This window comes from Leucoraja erinacea, chromosome 9 (genome assembly GCF_028641065.1).
Source record: "Leucoraja erinacea ecotype New England chromosome 9, Leri_hhj_1, whole genome shotgun sequence".
Classification (NCBI taxonomy): Eukaryota; Metazoa; Chordata; class Chondrichthyes; order Rajiformes; family Rajidae; genus Leucoraja; species Leucoraja erinaceus.
This window is the reverse complement of record NC_073385.1, coordinates 27,222,722-27,243,772: the sequence shown is the minus strand read 5'-3', so window position 1 is coordinate 27,243,772 and position 21,051 is coordinate 27,222,722. Positions and strand designations below refer to the sequence as shown.

At 44.7% G+C, this 21,051-nt stretch overlaps 1 protein-coding gene across 2 annotated transcripts in view; it reads left to right on the top strand.

Moving 5' to 3' along the window:
• Positions 1 to 21,051, top strand: part of LOC129700153 (glycogen phosphorylase, liver form-like) — a 130,368-nt gene that overhangs the window by 71,916 nt on the left and 37,401 nt on the right. For both annotated transcript variants that reach the window (XM_055640390.1, XM_055640391.1), the window contains 2 exons: positions 2,547 to 2,710; positions 8,880 to 8,994. In XM_055640390.1, the coding sequence (XP_055496365.1) occupies positions 2,547 to 2,710; positions 8,880 to 8,994 (279 nt within the window). The remainder of the gene's footprint in view (positions 1 to 2,546; positions 2,711 to 8,879; positions 8,995 to 21,051) is intronic.

Sequence of the window (21,051 nt, the reverse complement as noted above, 5' to 3'; positions counted from 1 at the left end):
CTACGCCAACATCACACGCAGAAACGCAGAAATCTTTTCCATTTCGGCAGAGATTTCACTTTTCATTCCAAGTATCCACTCCTGATTAAATTTTGTCGTGTTTATGTACACATTTTTAATAAAATCCTTCTCCCCCCCCCCCAAAATTTCAAAATGTAAAAAAAAAAGCTCTCATCCATAACATGTTGGTGAACGTTCCATCATGTGATGTCACAATGCCCAATGCTCACAGATGTCCAATCGGAATGGATCCATTTACATATGCCTTTGCAGAAGCCCCAGTCCCTCCCCCACCCCCGCAGCCTGTGTCGAAGTGCTTCATCAAGTGTGTGGGAATAGAGAAAGAGGATTGGGGGTGATAGGGAATGGGGAACAGATGGACTGTCCCTACCCCTCCCCCTTCCACTCTCCCTCCCCATTATTTCCACTCTCTCCTCCCCACCCTTCTCCCCCTCCCTCCACACTCTTCCCCCCCCTCCCCCTACCCCATCTCCCTCCTCCCCTCCCTCCCCCTCCCCCACACCTCTCTCCCCCTCCCCATCCCCTCTCTCCCCCTCCCCATCCCTTTCCCTCTCCTCACCCCTCTCCTCCCCCTCCCACCCCATCCCTCTCTCCCCCACCCCCCTTCCCTCCCCCACCCCCTTCCCTCTCTCCCCAAATGGCCTAAATGAAGGAATAATTATTTGAAATAATTGAAGGAACGCATGAGATCCCACCTGGAAGGCTGGTCCAAAAGATTAGAGGCCGTGGTAACCAAGGCAAATTGTCAAATTGGATTCAAAATATACCTGACAAAAGGAGACCAAGTACGAAGCTTGGGACCAGCGATGCACCACATGGATCAGTGATGGGACACTTACTGTTTGTTATATATTACCGTGATATAGTGAAAACTCTTGTACGTTATCCTGTACACAAGTACAATCAAGTACAAGTGAAAACTCTTGTACGTTATCATACTGTACACAAGTACAATCAAGACATATATAAGTACAGCAGGTAGTGAAAAGAGAAAAATACCAAGGGCAGAATATTGTGTTACAGCATAATAACATTACAGATATGGAAAAAAAAAATCACAGTCCGCAATGAGGTAGGTTGGGAGATCAGGGCTTCACCCTAGCTTATGGGAGGAACAAAGAACAGCACAAGAACAGGCCATTCCGCCCACAATGCCTTTGCCGAACATGATTCCAAAACTAGCTCTTATCTGCCTGCACATAATTCATATCTCTTTGTATCCATGTGCCTATCCAAATGACTCTTAATTGCCACTTTTGTATGTGCATCCACCACCATCCCTGACCGCGCGATCCGGGCATTCACGAGCGGTCATGGTAGTGCAGCGGTAAGAGTTGCTGCCTTACAGCGAATGCAGGGCTGGAGACCCGGGTTTGATCCCGACTACAGGTGCTGTCGGTATAGAGTTTGTACGTTCTCCCTGAGACCTGTGTGGGTTATCTCCGATATCTTCCGTTTCCTCCCACACAACAAAAACGTACAGGTTTGTAGGTAAATTGGCTTGGTAAATGTAAAAATTGTCCCCAGTGTGTGTGGGATAGTGTTAATATGCGGGGATCGCTGGTCGGCGCGGAACCGTTGGGCCGAAGGGCCTGTATCCACACTGTATCTCTAAACTAAAAAAAAAATTAGTTGTGTAAAAAAATAACTTGCCTCACACATCACCCTTAAACGTTGGACCCTCTCATCCTAAAACTATGACCGTTCAGTGGTGTGATATCACATGGACGAAGGTTTTTCTGAGCTGAGTGGCTCATGCTTTCAAGCTTTTGTATGTTAATGAAGATGTGAATGTAGTGAGTATATTTTGTAAATTTACAAATTATCCAAAATTAGTGTACATGTCCAAGGATCCCTAAGGGTAAAGCATAGACAAATAAAGTGGTGAAGAATACATATGGTATGCTTCCTTCATTCGCTGAGGCATGTAACATAAATGCAGGGAGATCTTGGAACAAATTAAAAAACACTGCTGAGGTCACGTCTGGAACATTTTGTGCCCGTTTGGTTTCTATGGTGTAGAAAGAACACAATTGTACTCAAGAAGGTGCGGAGCAGTTTCACCGGGATTCAACATGAGAGACTGAGTAGGCCAGATTTGTTTTCCTTGGAGCAAAGGAGACGGAAAGACCTGGTAGAGATACACAGTAATGTGTAGATAGCAAATGTTTTCCCAGGGCAGAGGTGTTGAAGGTAAGAGGATGTACATTTTGGTGATGAATAAGAGATATGAAGGGGATCCGAGGCAAATCTTTTTGAACCAGAGGATGGTTGAAACCTGGAACACACTGCCTATGAAGCGTAGGCACAAAACTCCCAAAATATTTAAGCAATATCTGGACACACAATTGCCAAGCGATGGTAGGCTACAAACCTATTAAGTAAATGAGATTAATATTGATAAGTCCTTGATGTACAAAATAGGCATGGTGAATGAAAGGGCCAATTTCTGTGCAGTATAACTGTTGATTGTATGAGATTGATAACAGAATTCTCTTTACAGCTATTGAAAATGTCTTCCACAGAATATCAAAAATTTATATCCTGGTGATGTACAGCGTTTAATCCGAATGAGTTTAATAGAAGAGGGTGTGGAAAAGAAGATAAATATGGCACACCTCTGCATTGTGGGTTCACATTCAGTGAATGGAGTAGCCAGGATCCATTCCACAATCATCAAAAATCAGGTGTAAGGATATTCTTGAATAATATTTACATACACTGAAAAATATCAGTAATACTTCATATGTAAGAAAGAACTGCAGATGCTGGTTTAAAGCGAAGGTAGATACAGCATGCTGGACCAACTCAGCGGGAGAGGCAGCAATTCTGGAGAGAAGGAATGGGTGATGTTTCGGGTCAAGACCCTTCTTCAGACTAAGTAATACTTCAGGTCATAGGAACAGAATTACGTAATTCAGCCCATTGAGTCTACTCCGCCTATACAATCTACTCAATCGTAGCTGATATATCAAGTCCTTTCGAAATAAATGCTTACATTTGCCTTCCTTATTACTGATTCAATTTGCAAATTACCATTTTGGTTGAAAGACCTTTATCAATTTGTAATTGTCTTTATTTGGAAGATACTGTTGACACCTTTCTTACATTGCTAAAAATGTTAGCAAAAAGAGGCAAGACCTCTTTTAAAAAGCGTGGGAATCATTAGGCTGTTGAATGATTCAAACACCTACAGATTACCATTTTAGAAATATGTACAATGGAGCAAACATTGCATTGTCCAAAACAGTCCAGTCAAAGAATATGTCCCGTGAAATCCAAAATATTTTAGATGCAAGAAATCTAAAATAAAATGAAAATTGCTGGAAGCCCTCAGTAGGTTAGGCTACACCTGTGGAAAGAGGAACAGAGTTAATGTTTCATTTAATGATCTTGCATCCGAAGTTAGAGAAGGCCTTACATTTCCTGGGTTTTGTTTTATTTAATTGTGGGATGCAAGAATATCTCTGTGGCCCATAAATGTACCACATTTACTGATGCCAGCTTGGTTTCCTCTCCATGGTCTTGTCTGTTTCCCACTCTCTCGGGTCTACTGGTGGAACAACAGGCGCCCCACCTTTATTTTTTTCTGTAGCTGACTAATTAGATTCAGTGTCACTGAGGCAGCTGATTGATGTGATCCATTAGTTATTTAACAGTGAAGTAAAGCAGCACGGTGGCACAGCAGTAGAGTTGCTGCCTTACAATGCTTGCAGCGTCAGAGACCAGGGTTTGATCCTAACTACGGATGCCGTCTGTATGGCGTTTGTATGTTCTCCCCGTGACCATGAGGGTTTTCTCCGAGATCTTCGGTTTCCTCCTACACGTACAGGTTTGTAGGTTAATTGGCCTGGCATAAGTGTAATTTGTCTCTAGTGTGTGTAGGATGGTGTTAATGTGCGGGGATGGCTAGTCGGTTTGGACTCAGTGGGCCGAAGGGCCTGTTTCCCTAAACTAAACTAATTAAGGTTTGTAGCCAGGAATCTGCTGGATTTTGTGATTTGACGCCACATTGCAAAGTAAGCCCTGTCCCTTTGTGAAAATGAAAGTGATTGGGGTCACTGCACCACAGGAAAACGAGGATTTGAGGTGGCCCACCAGAATTTGAAATGTGGACCACTGAGTGAACAAAATAGTGACTGTTGAACACAAGCCTTCAGTCTTAAGGGCCTGTCCCACTTTCACAAGTTATTCACGAATTCTCCCGAGTTTTCCCCTTGATTCAAACTCTCAGAATGTTCGTAACAAGTCCGTAGGAGTTCGTAGATATATCGTGCCGGCTTGTTATGCTAGCCGTAGGTACTCGTGACATCAGGTAAGTCGGGACGTTTTTTCCATCCGATAAAAAATGTCCACGAGTAAAAAATGGTCGGGATGAAAGAAATTGCAACTTTTTACTCGTAAGGAGGGCATCCAAATAGTCGTGGGAATCTGTAGACATACTCGTAGGCGTTCGTAGGAGTTCTTGAACATAGTCGTGGAAGGTCGTAGGAATTCGTAGATTACCACAATCTTGGTTTTTTTTCAATTCCTTTAAACTCGGCAGAAGTTTTGAATTAAGTCGTGAAAGTGGGACAGGCCCTTTAACATCCCCAAGGTGATTGCATCTGGTTTTAGTTTAATTTTGTGTAAACTGTGGCGTAGGATTATTCAAGATGCTTGACTACTGACATCTCATTAATTACATCTCTCAAGCTCTCTCCAGTAGAACCAGATGTCACACTCGTATACCATTGGCAGGGAACAGTGAGGGGCATGGACTAAGTTGCGGCATGACAGTTTCCCAAAAAAGATATCCACTTTGGTGGCAAGAACAAGAAGGCAGATTATTATCTGAATGGTGTCAGATTAGGAAAAGGGGAAGTGCAACGATACCTGGGTGTGCTTGTACATCAGTCACTGAAAGTAAGCATGCGGGTAGAGTAGGCAATGAAGACAGCTAATGGTGTGCTGGCCTTCATAACGAGAGAAATTTAATATAGGAGCAAATAGGTCCTTCTGCAGTTGTACAGGGCCCTGATGAAACAACACCTGGAATATTGTGTGCAGTTTTGGTCTCCTAATTTGAGGAAGGATGTTCTTGCTATTGAGTAGCAATGTTACAAAATTTTGAGATTTAAAAAATCAAGTCTGCAATTTATCCTATCAGATAAAGCACAAAAATAAGTTTAATTTGACACCTAATTCACTTTCATATCTTCAGTATTAAAAACGTTATGGCCATTTTCATACTTGGAAATTAGCATCTTGTGGAAATTGTGAAATTGATTTTCCATTGACTTAACACAAAAGCTGTGATCGAGGACAGTGAAATGGCCATAACTTTCTGAAAAATTAAGAGAACTGAAAGAAATGTTCAGTTATTATAGATTGAAGCATTCTGAAACAAATATGAAACAATCTTACTTGGATGACCTGAAATTAAAGCATATAATTAGTTAGTTACCCAATTGTAGCTAATTCCAAACTTCAATTACTAGATCTAAACGTCTATCCATTTCTTAAGAAAATATTAACATTTTTAAATAGCCTAAGTGTCCAAATAACATTCACAAAGAATTCACAATAAAACATGATTTTTAAATCTCATTTACATTAATGTATAGGTCAAATGGAAGGAATTTAGTGTTCAATTGCTGTAAATTAATGGCCATTTAAATCAGCTTTTGAGTGGGATCCTGTGGAACTCTGCGGAACGAGCTGGTTTGGAATGTTCCCATTGAGGTAGATTTATACCCCCATATGCCCAGAAAAATACTGCGGGATTTAATGGGGCTACTCGCAACATAAAACTTTGTATAAAGGGATCTTAAGAAGCCCTTTTAATGTAAAAATAAACAACCTACCTTCCGTTGTCCCCTGTATGAGATCCATCCCGTTGTCGGCGGTCGCGGGTTTAGAGGATAATTTTTAACCTACTATAACAATTAAATTAGCCAATTAAGTTTAAAAATAGCTCCAGCAAATGAACCTCCCAGCGATTTTTCGACAGCAACTAAGTAGGCTGAAGAACCTCGATTTGAATAGCCTAGGGAAAATCGCGATTTAAACCCGCCCCATTCTCAACGGCACCAAAATCGCGCACACGGGCTGGGACAGGTCTGCAGCCCCGCTGAAGGTAGCTTTTGCTATATTGAGGAAGTGCAGCGTAGGTTCACGAGGTTAATTTCTGGGATGGTGGGACTGTCATATGATGAAAGAATGGAACGACTGGGCGTTCCACTAGAATTTGGAAGGATGAAAGGTGATCTTATAGAAACATATAAAATTATTAAGGGATTAGACACGCTGGATGCAGGAAACATGTTCCTGGTGTTGGGGGAGTCGAGAACCAGGAGCCACAGTTTACGAATAAGGGGTAGGCCATTTAGAACTGAGATACCCAACCCTAGTCGTCCTACCTGTTTCACTGGTCTCCCTCTTGTTATCACACCTTCCCCAGCCAATAATATGCCAACTTGGGCTGCACCCGACCTGTGTTTATCTTTGCCAGCCCTAATCTGTTCTGAGGAAAGACATTCTTGCCATAGTGAAGGTTCACCAGACTGATTCATGGGATGTCAGGACTTTCATATGAAGATAGACTGGATAGACTCGGCTTGTACTTGCTAGAATTTAGAAGATAGAGGGGGGATCTTATAGAAAAGTACAAAATTCTTAAGGGATTGGACAGGCTAGATGCAGGAAGATTGTTCCCGATGTTGGGGAAGTCCAGACCACAGTTTAAGGATAAAAGGGAAATCTTTTATGACCGCGATGAGAAAACCATTTTTCAACAGAGAGTGGTAAATCTCTGGAATTCTCTGCCACAGAAGGTAGTTGAGGCCAGTTCATTGGTTATATTTAAGAGGGAGTTAGATGTGGCCCTTGTGGCTAAAGGTATCAGGGATTATGGAGAGAAGGCAGGTACAGGATACTGAGTTGGATGATCAGCATGATCATATTGAATGGCGGTGCAGGCTCGAAGGGCCAAATGGCCTACTCCTGTACCTATTTTCTATGTCCATTTCTTTCCTCCAGATTAGTTACTCAGGCAGCATATCTGGAGAAAAGGAGTAGGTGGCCCCCCCCCCCCCCCCCCACCTCTGCTTTAAGTCTGAAGAAGGATACCAACCTGAAACGTCACCTATTCCTTTTATCCAGAGATGCTGCCTGAACCGCTGTTTTATCTTTATTTTTTCGTATTCTTTCCCAACTATCAACTTTCAGCCTACGGTGAAGTGCTTGCTTCAGGCTGGAAGCCATTATTGGAGACATCGTTACTCAAATCTATCCCATCATCTCCATTGTCTGCCAGTTAGGAAGTAATTTTTAACCAGAAAATCTGCCTTTCCAGCTATTTGCTTTGTGTGTCTGTGGAGCAAAAAACACACTAATAAGTCTGGGATGTTTTAATGGATTGATCAATTGACGGCAGGAAGGAAGGATCCAATTGTCTTCTGGAAATGGTCCACACATTCTCAAGAGTGCCATTTTATACATATCATGAGATGAGGTACTGCATTTCATCAATAGATGGACTCAGTTATCACTTTTTTTACCAACCCAAGGCAAGAAGGCACTAGATAAGTCACATCTGAAATTATCTTCCCTGGATGATCATCATGCCTTGTAAATCGTTTGCCTTTGGTCAGGAACTTTGCCATTTAACAATTTCCTCCAATGATCTTCTTGTATCTCTTACTGTTTGCCCTGTCAGCTAATTAGTCCCATCACAATGATTTACTTGAGACAACAAGAATTACTGGACTCTAAAAATGCTATTCTAGTTGTTTTTTGTTATTTTTTTTCTTACTATTTCTCTGTTTTTTTCTCTCTTAATCTAATCTCTTTCTTTATTTCTCTAATTTGACATTAATTAATCCACTCTAATTGACCATTCTTCCATTCCCGATCTGTTTATTTCCGACATATAATCTTGTGTTTGGTGGCAATTGTTGGAAGAGAAACTTAACGATTCAGTTGAATGGTCTTTCTGCTACTTGACTTTCTTTGGCATTTTCAGTTTTTATCTCACATTTCTAGCATTTGCAGTTTCTTGATTTTTCTCTTTCTTCTTTTCATCTGGTTGTTTAACAAGAAATCCAATGATCTTTTTCTTTTCTATCTCGGCCTTAGCCCGAGATTCATCCACGCGATTCCGGTGGCAGCACCGACGCCCCCACTCACCCGGTCCGTTCCTGGCTCCGGGCAGGGGTTAAAACTCAATGGGGTGTGGACAGAGTGGCCTACGGATACAAAGCTGCTGGAGGTGAGGGTGGGAGGTGTGAGCGATGCCTCGGGGGGTGGGGGGGGGGGGGGGGGGGGGGGTGGTGTCGATGCTAGCACCGCTGCCGTGTGTCTCACTATCACACCATCTGCAGGGGAGAATCTAAACTTTTTTTCCTCCAAATCATCCAGCAGTTTGACAGCCCTGCTTTAAACTAATGCCCTCTAGTTCTTGAATCACATATCCCGGGAAAAAGACCATGCATTCACCTTATATATTCCCTTCATGGTTTTTACTCACCTCTAAAACAAATTTTGCTTTATTTTGAATTTCCAGCACCTGTAGATTTTTGAGCGTGAGAAATTTGTGATCAGCGTGAGAATTTTGTGAAATGTGCGAGTCTCATGCTCAATGCGTGAGAGTTGGCAGCCCTGATTGTACAATAGGTATTGTTTCAGCTTTATCTGTACTGTACCATTTTTTCAGAAATGCTTGGGCAATGACCTTTATACCAAGGCATTCCTTTAGTTGATTTCATCTCAATTATCTCTATTAGTGCCATGTAAATATTTCTGGAATAAAGTTGCATTTAGATATTGAAAATTAAATGTTTTCTGTGTTTTTTGTTGTCTTTTTTTCTATCATTTAGTTTTAAGGACTTTAGTGAGATTGAACCAGTAAAATTTCAGAATAAAACAAATGGAATTACTCCGAGGAGATGGCTTTTGCTCTGCAATCCATCACTGGCTGCCCTCATAGCTGAGGTAGGTAGCATCTTGTCCACACATTAGAATGGTAAGTTTCTGCAGTATAAGGATGATATAAAAAATCAAATTTCCTTTAGACATGTCACAACATTTGATTTTCCAGTGCAGTTAATCAAAAGAAATAGGTTTAAAACCAACCCCCTGCCACTACAATAAGTTCAGTAACTCAGTGAAAGTGATTGCAATGCTTTTGTGATCGATTCTGTTACTGTTAATCACTAAATAGGCTTCTCCGTTCAATGTTATCTCATTAACTGCACACCCACGATAAATGTAGAGGAATGAGGATGAGAAGTGTTCGCAATATACAGCAGAAGGTAGGACCACTAAATTCAAATGTTTGCAAATTGTTTGCTAATTGATGGCCTATACAATTCTAAATGTGTTATGCTTTCTATAGTTTTTTAAAACATATTAGGACCCAGATGACTTTAAACTTCTGTGCAAGCTGATTGTTTATATATTATAAATATATTTCCCGGTGAAATTTGCAACATGATCTGGGGAATGAGGAAATGTGCAACATGACCTGGGCACACAGATGAGGAGAAGGAAGAGTGAAGGTATACCAGCACTTAGCCACATCTGCCCGGGATAATCTTGAAGCAATCCTCCTAACTGGCTCTTTTCAAGCAACAATGTTGGAGCTCAAAACTACAGTGAAAACATCTTCACAGAAAATCAGAAAAAAACTGCTGGTGCTGGAAAACTGAACCAAAACCATAGAAAACGCTAGAAACACTCAGCAGGTCAGGCAGCATCAGAATTTGCTAAGTAGGTCTATGATGTGAAACATTGACTCTAATTCTCTTTCCACAGATGCTGCCAGACCTGTTGAATATTTCTTTTAGCATTTCTGCTTTTATTTCTTTGTCCAAGTATCTATATTGTTTTTAGTTTTCATGCTCAAGTAGCTGGTTGATTGATGCAAAGGTCCAACTGCTGTTTCTATCTCATAGAAATAGCAAACTCAACACTAAGCTCAAGTGAACTAAAATCCTAAACTAAAAGTTTAATCAGGTTGTTAGAAAGAAAAACAAGAATACAAGTGATGGTGGAAAAACTGAGCAGTTGAGGCGGTATCTGTGGTGAAGGCAATATAGTTGAAATTTCAGGTCAATGTCATTTAATCTGAGCTGTGAAATGTCCACCACTGATTTTCCAGAGCCTTTTAGATTATCCCTTTTGCCTGACCAACAGAGGTCTTGGCCTCTGAGAGGAGGCAAACAGTGCCAGAACAGTCTGCCTATACTGCTGAGATATCAGCCCGCAAATTTGATCTCAGAAGTCGGCTATGAGAATGGACCTGCCGGCTCCGGCCGGGCCCCAGAGTTTCAGAGCCCTGGCCTTTGGGGACACTCTTGAACCATCAATCAGCAAATGTCCCGATGAGGTCAAGATAGGCCGCCTCACCTCGACTCGGCACCACATTTTCAGGGGGAATTCTGGGAAGGATTTCAAATATGTTCCCTTGATTTTGTCCGGATTAAAGAGGTGCCGGGCCATCAGTTGTCGGAAAATCAGCAGTGGACCTTTAGTTTTTATAATGAGTTGAGTCAAACACATATCAAGATACAACACATGTTTATTAAATCTACTTGCAGCGTCGATCTGCAGGACATTACATTTCCTAGCTGCTACTCATACTAACTAGCGTAGGCAAGCTCTTGATAATATAAAGTACATAATAGGCGGAGTCACTACTAACAAGCACTATAATTGGCTAGTATGAAATAGCCAATCTAGGTAAATTATAGGTGGAATGTTAATAACACATTTGGGAATTTGTAAAATTACCCAAAATCACTGTATGTAATGGGTGGCCTGCAAACCCGTCCGGCGCGTGTGTTGTACGAATCCGCCTCACCTCCTATCATTGGAAAAAATACCGGGGAGGGAATTGGGGAAACGACCGGCGACCCGACAGGCAGGGAGGGTGATGAGATAGGCGAGCTAGTCGCCAAACGCCACGGGGAGGCTGCGGTGGAAACGTTCGTTGGCAGTGGGGCCGCGGGACCGACTGGGAGTGTATACGAAATGCGAGACATCTGGATACGGAGTCGCAGGACGCGGTTCCTTCACCGGAAGGATATGTTGACGGTTGCATTTAGATGGCTCCTTCAGCTTCAACCAGATAAGAGTGCGGTTCTTTGGCAGGGCCGTAGATGTGACTCAGACGTGCATGGCCCTTGTAGTAAAGGAGACGGGCCACTTGTCCTCGTGCGAGAGCTTTAAGTGGCTTGCTGGATTTGTCAAAGAAGCGTTTCTGTGTGTCACGTTTGAATTGTAGTTGTTTCTGGACTGCAGGCGGAGAACGGACTTGTGGCTGCAAAGGTTGCTGGGACGCAGGCAGGGGAGCACGGTTTTGGCGAGACATCAGTCGTTGGGCTGTGGAACCCAGTCTGGGATCCCGTGCAATGTTCCTCAAGTTGAGCAGGTCCAGGTATACGTCCGATTTTGCAAGGTAGCACTGCTCCATTAGTTGTTTTTGCAGCTTCAGACAGCACGTTAGGCTAGTCCGTTGGACTGCAGGAACTCAGGGCTGCTGGTAATATGTCGAAAGTCCCATTGTTTTGCAAAGTTTTTGAAAGCTTGGCTGGTGAACCATCTGCCGTTCTCGGACAGGATACGTGCAGGGGAGCCAGGGACGGAGAGGTGATGCTGCAACTTCTCGATAACCGCTTCAGAAGTAATGGTTTGAAGTAAGTCAATTTCGAACCAGCCCGAGTAAGAGTCACCAAGAACCGGATAGTGTTTCCCATGCCATTCGAATGTGTTGGTGGCTAATGTGGACCACGGGAGAGGAGGGACCGGGTGCAGCAGTAAAGGCTGCTTCTGCTGATGTGGTGTCAGGGTTTGCAGACGGGGCAAACTTCATTTCTTTTGCATATGTATTTGGTCGTACCAGGCCAATAAAACGTGCTTTGTGCCCTTTGGAGAGTTGCCTCCACGCTGGGGTGGCCCCGGAGGACAGCTGGGACCACTGCCTTGTGGCCCTTAACTATAATCCCGTCCTGTAATACCAATTCGTCACAAACCAGGAAGTATGGGCGGATTGCGAGCGGGTGTTGTGTTGTTTATCTGGCCAGGCACGACTGCAGACAGCAATTGTAAAGTCTCATCAGCCGCCGTGTGTTCTGCTAGGTTGCTCAAACTCAGTCGGAACATATGATACCTTCTTTACTGAGAATTGGTCTGTTCAGCGAGTTGTTGTTCGTTGGTTTTGCGTGGGGTTCTTGATAGCGTATCTGCAATGTGCATGTTTGCCTTTCTTATAGACGACGTTGAAATCAAACCGCTGCAGTTGCATCACCATTCGTTGTAGGAGTGCTGGGTTTGTTCAAAATAGTGGACCAGTGGCTGGTGGTTAGTTTCTATAGTCAAAGACTTCCCAAAGATAAAGTCCTTGAATTTCGTGCAGGTGAAAACCACTGCGAGCAATTACTTTTCGATCTGGGCGTAACACTGTTCAGTGTCAGTTAGAGTATGAGGTGTATGAAACGGGCTTGAAATTGTCGTTGGTAATGGTCTGTTAATCGTTACTGGTAACTCCAAAGCAAAGTAGGCTAGAGTAAGTGTGCTAGCCAGCTGCAATTTGTGAGTGTCAAAAGCTCTTTGGTGCTGCGGATACCAGGACCATGCAGCATCCTTGTGTGTCAGGTCTCGCAGGTAGGCAGATATATCGCTGAGGTTGGGAATAAATTTGCCACGGTAGTTGACCATTCCAAGGAACCTTTGTAGGCTCACGACGTCAGCAGGAATTGGCATTTCGTTGATAACTGCAGCTTTTGATGGGTCTGGTCTGAGAGCATCCGACGTAAGTAACGTCTGGAACTCGAAACTTGCATTTCGGGGCATTGAGTTTGAGCTGAATGTCTTTGGCATGATCAAGTACTTTCTACAGATTAGCGTCATGATCACCCAAATCGCATCCGTAAACGAGAATGTTATCAACAATGATGGCGCATGGGTACTCGGCAAATAATTGTTCCATCGTGCGCTGGAAAACTTCGCTGGCGGAGTTGATGTCAAAGGGCATTCTCAGAAATTTATATCAGCCGAATGGGGTGCCGAATGTAGTGAGATTGGACAAGTGTGTCCAGTGGAATCTGCCAAAATGAGCTTTTGGCATCTAGAAGGGAGAATACCGATGTGTTGCCTATATGAGCTGCAACTTCCTCTACTGTTCGCATTGGGTAATGCAGGCGTTTGATGGCAGTGTTAAGATTTCTGGGGTTTTGCAGATACGGATCTCCTTGATTTTCTTTGATGCGACCACCATGGTGGAAGCCCAGTCAAATGGGTCAGTAACTTCAGCAATAACACCCATGGAGACCATCCGCTTGAGTTCATTGTGTACTCTGTCACGCATGGCATACGGAACACAATGTGGTGCTCGGACCACAGGAGTGACGTCGGGATCAACAACGATGTGGTATTTGATAGGCAACTTGCTAAACTCGTCGTTAAACAGTTCTTTGTAATGAGAGTGTACCTGTTGAGTGGGCCCGTCAGCGAGAAAGAGTTGATTGACAGCGCGGCCAAAGTATACCAGGCCTAGGTCGAGGCATGCATTGATACCGAGCAAAGTCTCTGAATCCCCTGTAACAATATAAAATTTTAAGGTACGGGTCTGCGCGTCTATGGTGCACTTTAAATCAGCTTGTCCAAGTGGGTGTAGAACATCTCCCTCGTAAGCCCGAAGTGTGGTGGAGGCTTTTTCAATACGTTCAGCATTACGGATTTTTTTAAACTCTGCTAATGAGATGACGTTGCATTTTGCGCCAGTATCAACCTTCGCGATCAAAGACCTGTTATTCACAAACATTGTTACCTCGGGGTCAAGTTGTTTGTTAGACGAGGGGAAGAGAGAGTGGATGGCAGAACTAGTATCTGCACTTTCTGAGAGCGGAGCGGGGGATGACAAGTCAGGCTCTTGGAAGTCATTATCAGCAAGTTCATGTTGTAGCAGGTGCAGGCTCGTCCTTGAAGTTGCTGGGTTCAGACGGGAACGGCAACATCGTGCAAAGTGGTTTACTTTCTTGCAGAAATTACAGGCTTTCCCATAAGCGACGCAGAACTGACGACCCGTAGCATGGAAATAGTTCAAATTTTCGCTCCGAACAGTAGACCCTGTGTGGGTGTTACGAGAGGCGTAGTCTGTAAGATTAACACTATGCTGCGAACGGTGACCAAAGGGCACAGACTCAGTGTGGGAAGATGTTATCTCGGCAATCCGACAGGCATGCTCTACTTGATCAAGGGTTAGGTCAGTATTACGAAGAAGTTTACCCCATTACTTGCTATCAAGCACACCTCCAACAAGTTTGTCGCGGATGAGCTCATTGCGTAAATCACGAAATTGACAGCGTGCAGCCATGTGCTTTAAACATTGATAAAACATTCAATTGGTTCACCGACCCGCTATAAATGAGCATAAAACTTGGTCCTTTCAATAATGTAGTTTGAGGGCAGATCACACAGCTCCCTGAAGTTTGTAAGCAAGATGGCAGGGTCGTCGATTGTCTAAGCAGGCACCAGGACCTGACCGTCATCATCCAGAACAGCAGGCGCAAAAGTGAAGTTGTCGGCACGATTCATTGCCACAGGTCCCGCCATGTTAAGCAATATGGAGGTACACACATCTGGTGAGTCATTGCGATGAACGATGCGAGCATAATGAGTGTACTCGCGCTCGAAAGGACTCCAGCGTTCAGCAATGTCAGAGTCAAAGATCAGAGGACTAGGATGGCGACACAAATTTGCCATGATGGAGATAGTAAACACACAAACCCATCAAAAAAAATACAAAACCAGCTAAACATGAACGAAGTGGGCAAGATTCACTCTCTGACACTATGTAATGAGTTTAGACGAACACATATCACGATACAACACATGTTTATTAAATCTACTTACAGCAAGGATATGCAGGCATTACACTTCCTAGCTGCTACTCATACTAACTAGCGTAGGCAAGCTCTTGATAATATAAAGTACATAAAAGGTGGTCACTACTAATGAGCACTATAATTGGCTAGTATGAAATAGCCAATCTACAGTTTTAAATTGCAAACAACGGTGGGGTGTAGAGGGACTATCTGATTGGATGCAATGGAGAAGTGCTTAAATGACAAACGGCAGTAATGCCAGCTGTGAGAGGGTGGTGAAGATTTGTTTATCGCAGATGATCTGCCCCAGTGAGGTGTAAAAAAGGAAATGGATGAAAAAAATAATGCTGAAACTATGAGCTATAAACTGGAAATGCAAAACACTACAGATGCTGGAAATATGTACTGTATTACTAAAAGTCTGATCTTGACCACTTCCTGTTCTGTATATTGATTTTAGAAAAAACGCTGCCACTTGCGGCTGTGATTTTGGCTATCTTACTCAGAGTCCCCCTCCGCTACGTGGGACAAGAGGATTTTTCCCACCGATTAAATATAAAAGAGTTATTAGTGTTTAAAAATGTTGAGATTCTCTCTCCTGAAGGCCACGCCCCTTCCGGAGGGACTATAAAACCCGGAAGTGTTGAGTGCCTCAGTCAGTCTCTGCAAGATGGGGGAGAGAGAGGATCACGTCTCTCAGTCTGAGCTGTGAATAACACTGAACACATGTCTACTAAACTATGAGTGTGGTTTTAATTACCTTGAGTGCCCTTCATGTTGTTTGAAAATGAAAATGTGGTTGGTTTGAAAAAGCACAGCAAATGTTTGTTGGTGGTGGTTGGTTTGAAATAAAGCACAGCAAATGGTTGTTGGTTGTGGTTGGTTTGAGATAAAGCACAGCAAATGGTTGTTGGTGGTGGTTGGTTTGAGATAAAGCACAGCAAATGGTTGTTGGTGATGGTTTGTTTGAGATAAAGCACAGCAAATGGTTGTTGGTGGTGGTTGGTATACGATAAAGCACAGCAAATGGTTGGTGGTGGTGGTTGGTTTGAAATAAAGCACATGATTAAAAGTCTAAACTTGACAACTTCCTGTTTGCACTATATATTGAATTTAGATAAAAAGCTACCACTTACGGCTGTGATTTTTGGTCCCCTCCGCTCATCAGGTGCAGAGGATTCTTCCCTTCAATGAAAAATAAAAGTGTTGAGAATCTCTCTCCTGTCAATCATGCCATGAAGGCCATGCCTCTTCCGGAGGGGGGAAGGTATTATAAAACCCGGATGTGTGGGTGTGGCTCAGTCTCTACAAGGTGGGGGAGGGAGCGGTCGCGACTGTCTGAGTTGTGAATCATCTGAACACATTGAATGTCTACTGAACTGTGAGTGTGGTGTTTTGTGTGGTTTTATTTTGGTTTCACCCTGCTTGAAATGGTATGAAACTGCATGTGAACGTGGTGGCCTTGCTCATACATGAAATGGTATGAAACTGCATTTGAATTTGGTGGCCTTGCACCCTGCATGAAATGGTATGAAACTGCATTTGAATTTGGTGGCCTTGCACCCTGCATGAAATTGTATGAAACTGCATTTGAATTTGGTGGCCTTGGACCCTGCTTGAAATGGAATTTCAAGGAATAGCCGTGAGTCAACTGCCAGCCCACCAGCCGTGAGTGAGCTGCCAGTACATGTGGCTTGACTGCCACTCCAAGAATCCATTTGGCCCGTAATGTCCATACCAGCACTCTGGAAACCAGTCCCTTGAGCCCACAACACCCATACTAGCGCTCCAGAAAGCCCCCCCACTGGCCACCAATATTGGAATAAAAGCCCCCCCACTGGCCACCAATATTGGAATATTCCCGTGTGAACATGGGACCCAACGGGTCCCACTTAGTCTAATTTATAATAAAACCATAGAATGCCTGCATGCCAACAGGTATAGCAACATCTGTGGGAAGATAAATCAAGTTAATATTCTAGTATCATATGTGAATGACTAAATCTGAACTCGATCTTATCGATCAGTATTAGTAGCTGTAGCTACTTTATCCTGGAAAGAGAACATTTTTCCACTATATTAATTTCTTGTTGGGACATATTGAATGTAGAGTTTCACAAGAATCCACCACTTACTTGATAGGAATTCATTCCTCAAGCCTTGGTTGAATTGCATTTGCAAACCATTGTAGTTAACAGCCTACAATTTACCCGAGCTTGTAAGGTCAAAATTAACTGAAACATTTGGAGAGTGGCTGAACAGTTACTTCGGGGAACTGGTGGCTTAGTACCAAAGTCAGCAGAAATACGGTACCCACCTTAATGTTTGGGACAAACATCCATCATTTAATTTTTTGCCACTGTACTCCATAATTTGAGATTTGTAATAGAAAAAAAATCAAATGTGGCTAAAGTGCACTTTGTCATATTCTTTTTAAGGCCATTTTTATACATTTTGGTTTCACCATGTAGAAATTACAACTGTTTACCAAAGATCATAGAGCGGAGCAAGATAGTCCACTCGTCGAAAATGCCGTAGTAGGTCATGGTTAATCCTCAGCGCCATTTCCGTAACCGGCTTCCGTCTCCGCTCCAATCTATGATCTTTGGTCATGGCGTCCACTCTATGATCTTTGGAGTGGACTATCTTGCTCCGCTGCATGATCTATGGTTTACACCGAAGATAGACACAAAAAGCTGGAGTAACTCAGGGGTCGGGCTAGGCAGCATCTCTGGAGAGAATGAATGGGCGATGTTTCTCATCCAGGTGTTAAGGTTCATGAATTTTCTTTTGATTACTTATAATTGTGTCGTACTCGAAAACTGCAGAAGCTAGCTCCAGCTCCTAGCTCAATATGTATGAAATTGTTGCAATGCAGAAGAGTTCTGAATCGCTAAAGACCGATGCATTTCATTTGCCCACGTGCGTGCCGCACACAGAACTGCCGCGGTTCCTAATGGATCGTATTGGGAGTCTAAAATCAAATTATAATCCAATGTCTATTGATGCAGTTTCTTGATTGTAAATTAGGAATATATACACTCAGGTCATTTTACCTCGATTTTTGTTTTGGGAAAATATAATTAGTTTCTATTTCAAATGGTTTACACCGTTAACTAATCACAACTGAAGTAAGCTCTTTTAAAGGCATGTTGTTCCTGAAATTTATAATTTACGCGGTTTTTAAAAAATATATATGAATACAAATTAGCAGAATATAGGGTAACCAGCTATGACCATGTGTAACTATTTATTTTACAGCAAAGAAATATTTAGATTTTAAAATGCACGCATTTTAAATATTGGATTACAGTAAAGGTGCCTCAACATTATGTGTTCCATTTCTCTACAAATCTCCAAAATGCTATGCATAATAAAAATAATATTTCGATTTCCGTGTAAACGTCTATCACTTTTATTTATTCAATCCAAAATGAAAAGGCGAAATGTTAATAAAATGCTAATCATTACAAGCTTTTTTGGTTGTTTGTGGCAAGAATCTTCATGTTGTATTGTCATTTGCTTTTATGCGCGTTGAAACGAGTAAAGAAAATAACTGTGCTGGGCTAAGTGCAGCGAGATTCGGAATCGCTGTATTTTTCACCCATTCAAATGGGCCCCAAAGCATTGTGTGTGCGGATTTTAGAAACTATCATACATGTAATGAAAAGAGGGGAATGAAGCATGTATTTACTTGTAGTGGCCTGGTCAAGGTCAGGAAAAGACCGGACGCCAGGCGGATTCAAAAGAAGCTTTTTAATTACCACAGTTCAAGAACACACACCGATACTCTTATCTCTACCCCTGGGGAGTCGACCGGTAAACCCCGTGGCAGACCTATGCCCCTGTCCCTCAATCGTCGAGGGGGATGATCCAAGGAATGGCCTACCCCCCAGGGACTGCCACAGGACCCCCCCCCCCCAAGTACCCGAGGTATGAAACGGACAGGACGGCGTACACGACGGCCAGACCGGGTGCACACTACGCTCGGACCCGGAACAGGCGCCTGATCAACAAGTGCAGGGTACGAAGTAACCAAAGGAGGAGGTACCCTAGACAGAGGCCGCCCTCGCTTACGGGGCAGTGCTACCAGCGCCGGCCGATCGATATCGATATGTGCTGGCTTCAACCGCGCAACTGAAACAGTCTCCCGCCGACCCCCCATGTCCAGGACGAACGTCGACGAGCCCTGTTCCAAGACCCGGGAGGGGCCTTCGTACGGCCACTGTAGAGGTGTCCGATGTGCATCCCTGCGCAGAAAAACAAACTGGCAGTCCTCCAGAGGGAGGGAACGTGCGGACAAAAGGACCCATGACAAGAAGTGGGCACCGGCGCCAGCTTGCCCACCGTCTGCCGAAGACGTGCAGAGCTTCTGAAGGCTGCTCCACCTGGCCACGTGCCGGCGGGATGAACTCCCCAGGCACCGTTAACAGAGACCCATACACCAACTCAGCGGAGGAGGAGGCCAAGTCCTCCTTGGGTGCGGTGCGTATCCCCAGCAAAACCCACGGTAGAGCGTCTACCCAATCTGGGTCAGTGAGCCGCGCCCTTAGGGCACCCTTAAGCTGTCGGTGAAACCGTTCCACTAGGCCGTTCGACTGCGGGTGGTACGCTGTCGTGTGGTGCAGACGAACACCCAGGAGGCGTGCCATGGCCGACCACAGCTCTGACGTGAACGGATGTTATGTCCAGTGGAACCCCGAACCGGGCGATCCAGTGCGCCAACAATGCTCGAGCACAGGTAGTTGTGGTGGAATTCTGTAGCGGAATGGCTTCAGGCCACCGCGTGAAGCGGTCCACAACGGTAAATATATACGTCATGCCCTGGGACGACGGCAGCGGCCCCACGATGTCCACGTGAATGTGGTAGAAACGTTTATGAGGAATGGGGAACTCCTGCAATGGCGCGTGCATGAGTCGTTGCACCTTGGCGGTCTGGCATGGGATGCAAGTGCGCGCCCAATGTCCAACCTCCTTCCGCAGCCCGTGCCACATAAAGCGGGAGGCTACCAGGGCCGTTGTTGCCCTGATGGAGGCATGCGCAAGGCCATGGAGCACCTCAAACACCCTGCGCCGCCAGGCGATCGGGACGATGGGTCGCGGAACTCCAGAGGAGACATCGCACAACAGCGTGGTACCCCCAGGACCACAGACAACGTTCTCCAACTGCAGGCCCGAAACTGCTGTACGATAGGCAGCCATTTCCTCGTCGACCAGCTGAGCAGCTGCCAGGTCGGAATAGTTGATCCCCTCACCGACTTGGAGAACTGTGTGGACTGCAGGTCTTGATAAGGCATCGGCCACCCTGTTAAATTTGCCCTCAACGAACCGGATGGAGGTGGTGTACTCGGACACATACGCCAACTGCCTCTGCTGCCGGGCAGACCACGGGTCTGATACCTTGGCGAACGCGAAGGTTAGTGGCTTGTGGTCCGTGAATGCAGTAAGTGGTCTCCCCTCCAGAAAATAGCGGAAATGGCGTACAGCGAGATATAGGGCAAGGAGATCACGGTCGAAGGCGCTGTAACGACGCTGTGGTCCACTGAGATGCCTGCTGAAGAAGGCAAGTGGCCGCCAGCAACCTTCAATGAGCTGCTCTAACACTGCCCCAACCGCAATCTCCGAAGCATCCACCGTCAAGGCGGTCGTGGCATCCTCTCGTGGGTGGACGAGCATTGTGGCCTCAGCCAGTGCCTGCTTAGCCCTCTCAAATGCCGCTGTTGCTTCCACGGACCAATCAACCTCCCTGCGATGACCAGCAATTAGGTTGAAAAGCGGACGCATGATCGCAGCCGCTGAGGGCAGGAAGCGGTGATAGAAAGTGACCATTCCCACGAATTCCTGCAGGCCCCTAACTGTGGTCGGACGGGGGAACCTGCGAATAGCGTCCACCCTGGTCGGCAGAGGCACCACCCCTTGTTCAGTCACGCGGTGGCCGAGGAAGTTGATAGCCGTCACCCCGAAACAGCACTTGGACGCGTTTATAGTTAAACCGAAATCGCTGAGGCGCTGACACAGTTGACGGAGGTGGGTGCAGTGCTCCTGCCGCGAGCGACTGGCCACAAGTATGTCGTCCAGGTACACAAAAACAAAGTCCAATCCGCGGCACACGCAGTCCATAAGCCGCTGAAAGGCCTGCGCGGCGTTCTTCAACCCAAACGGC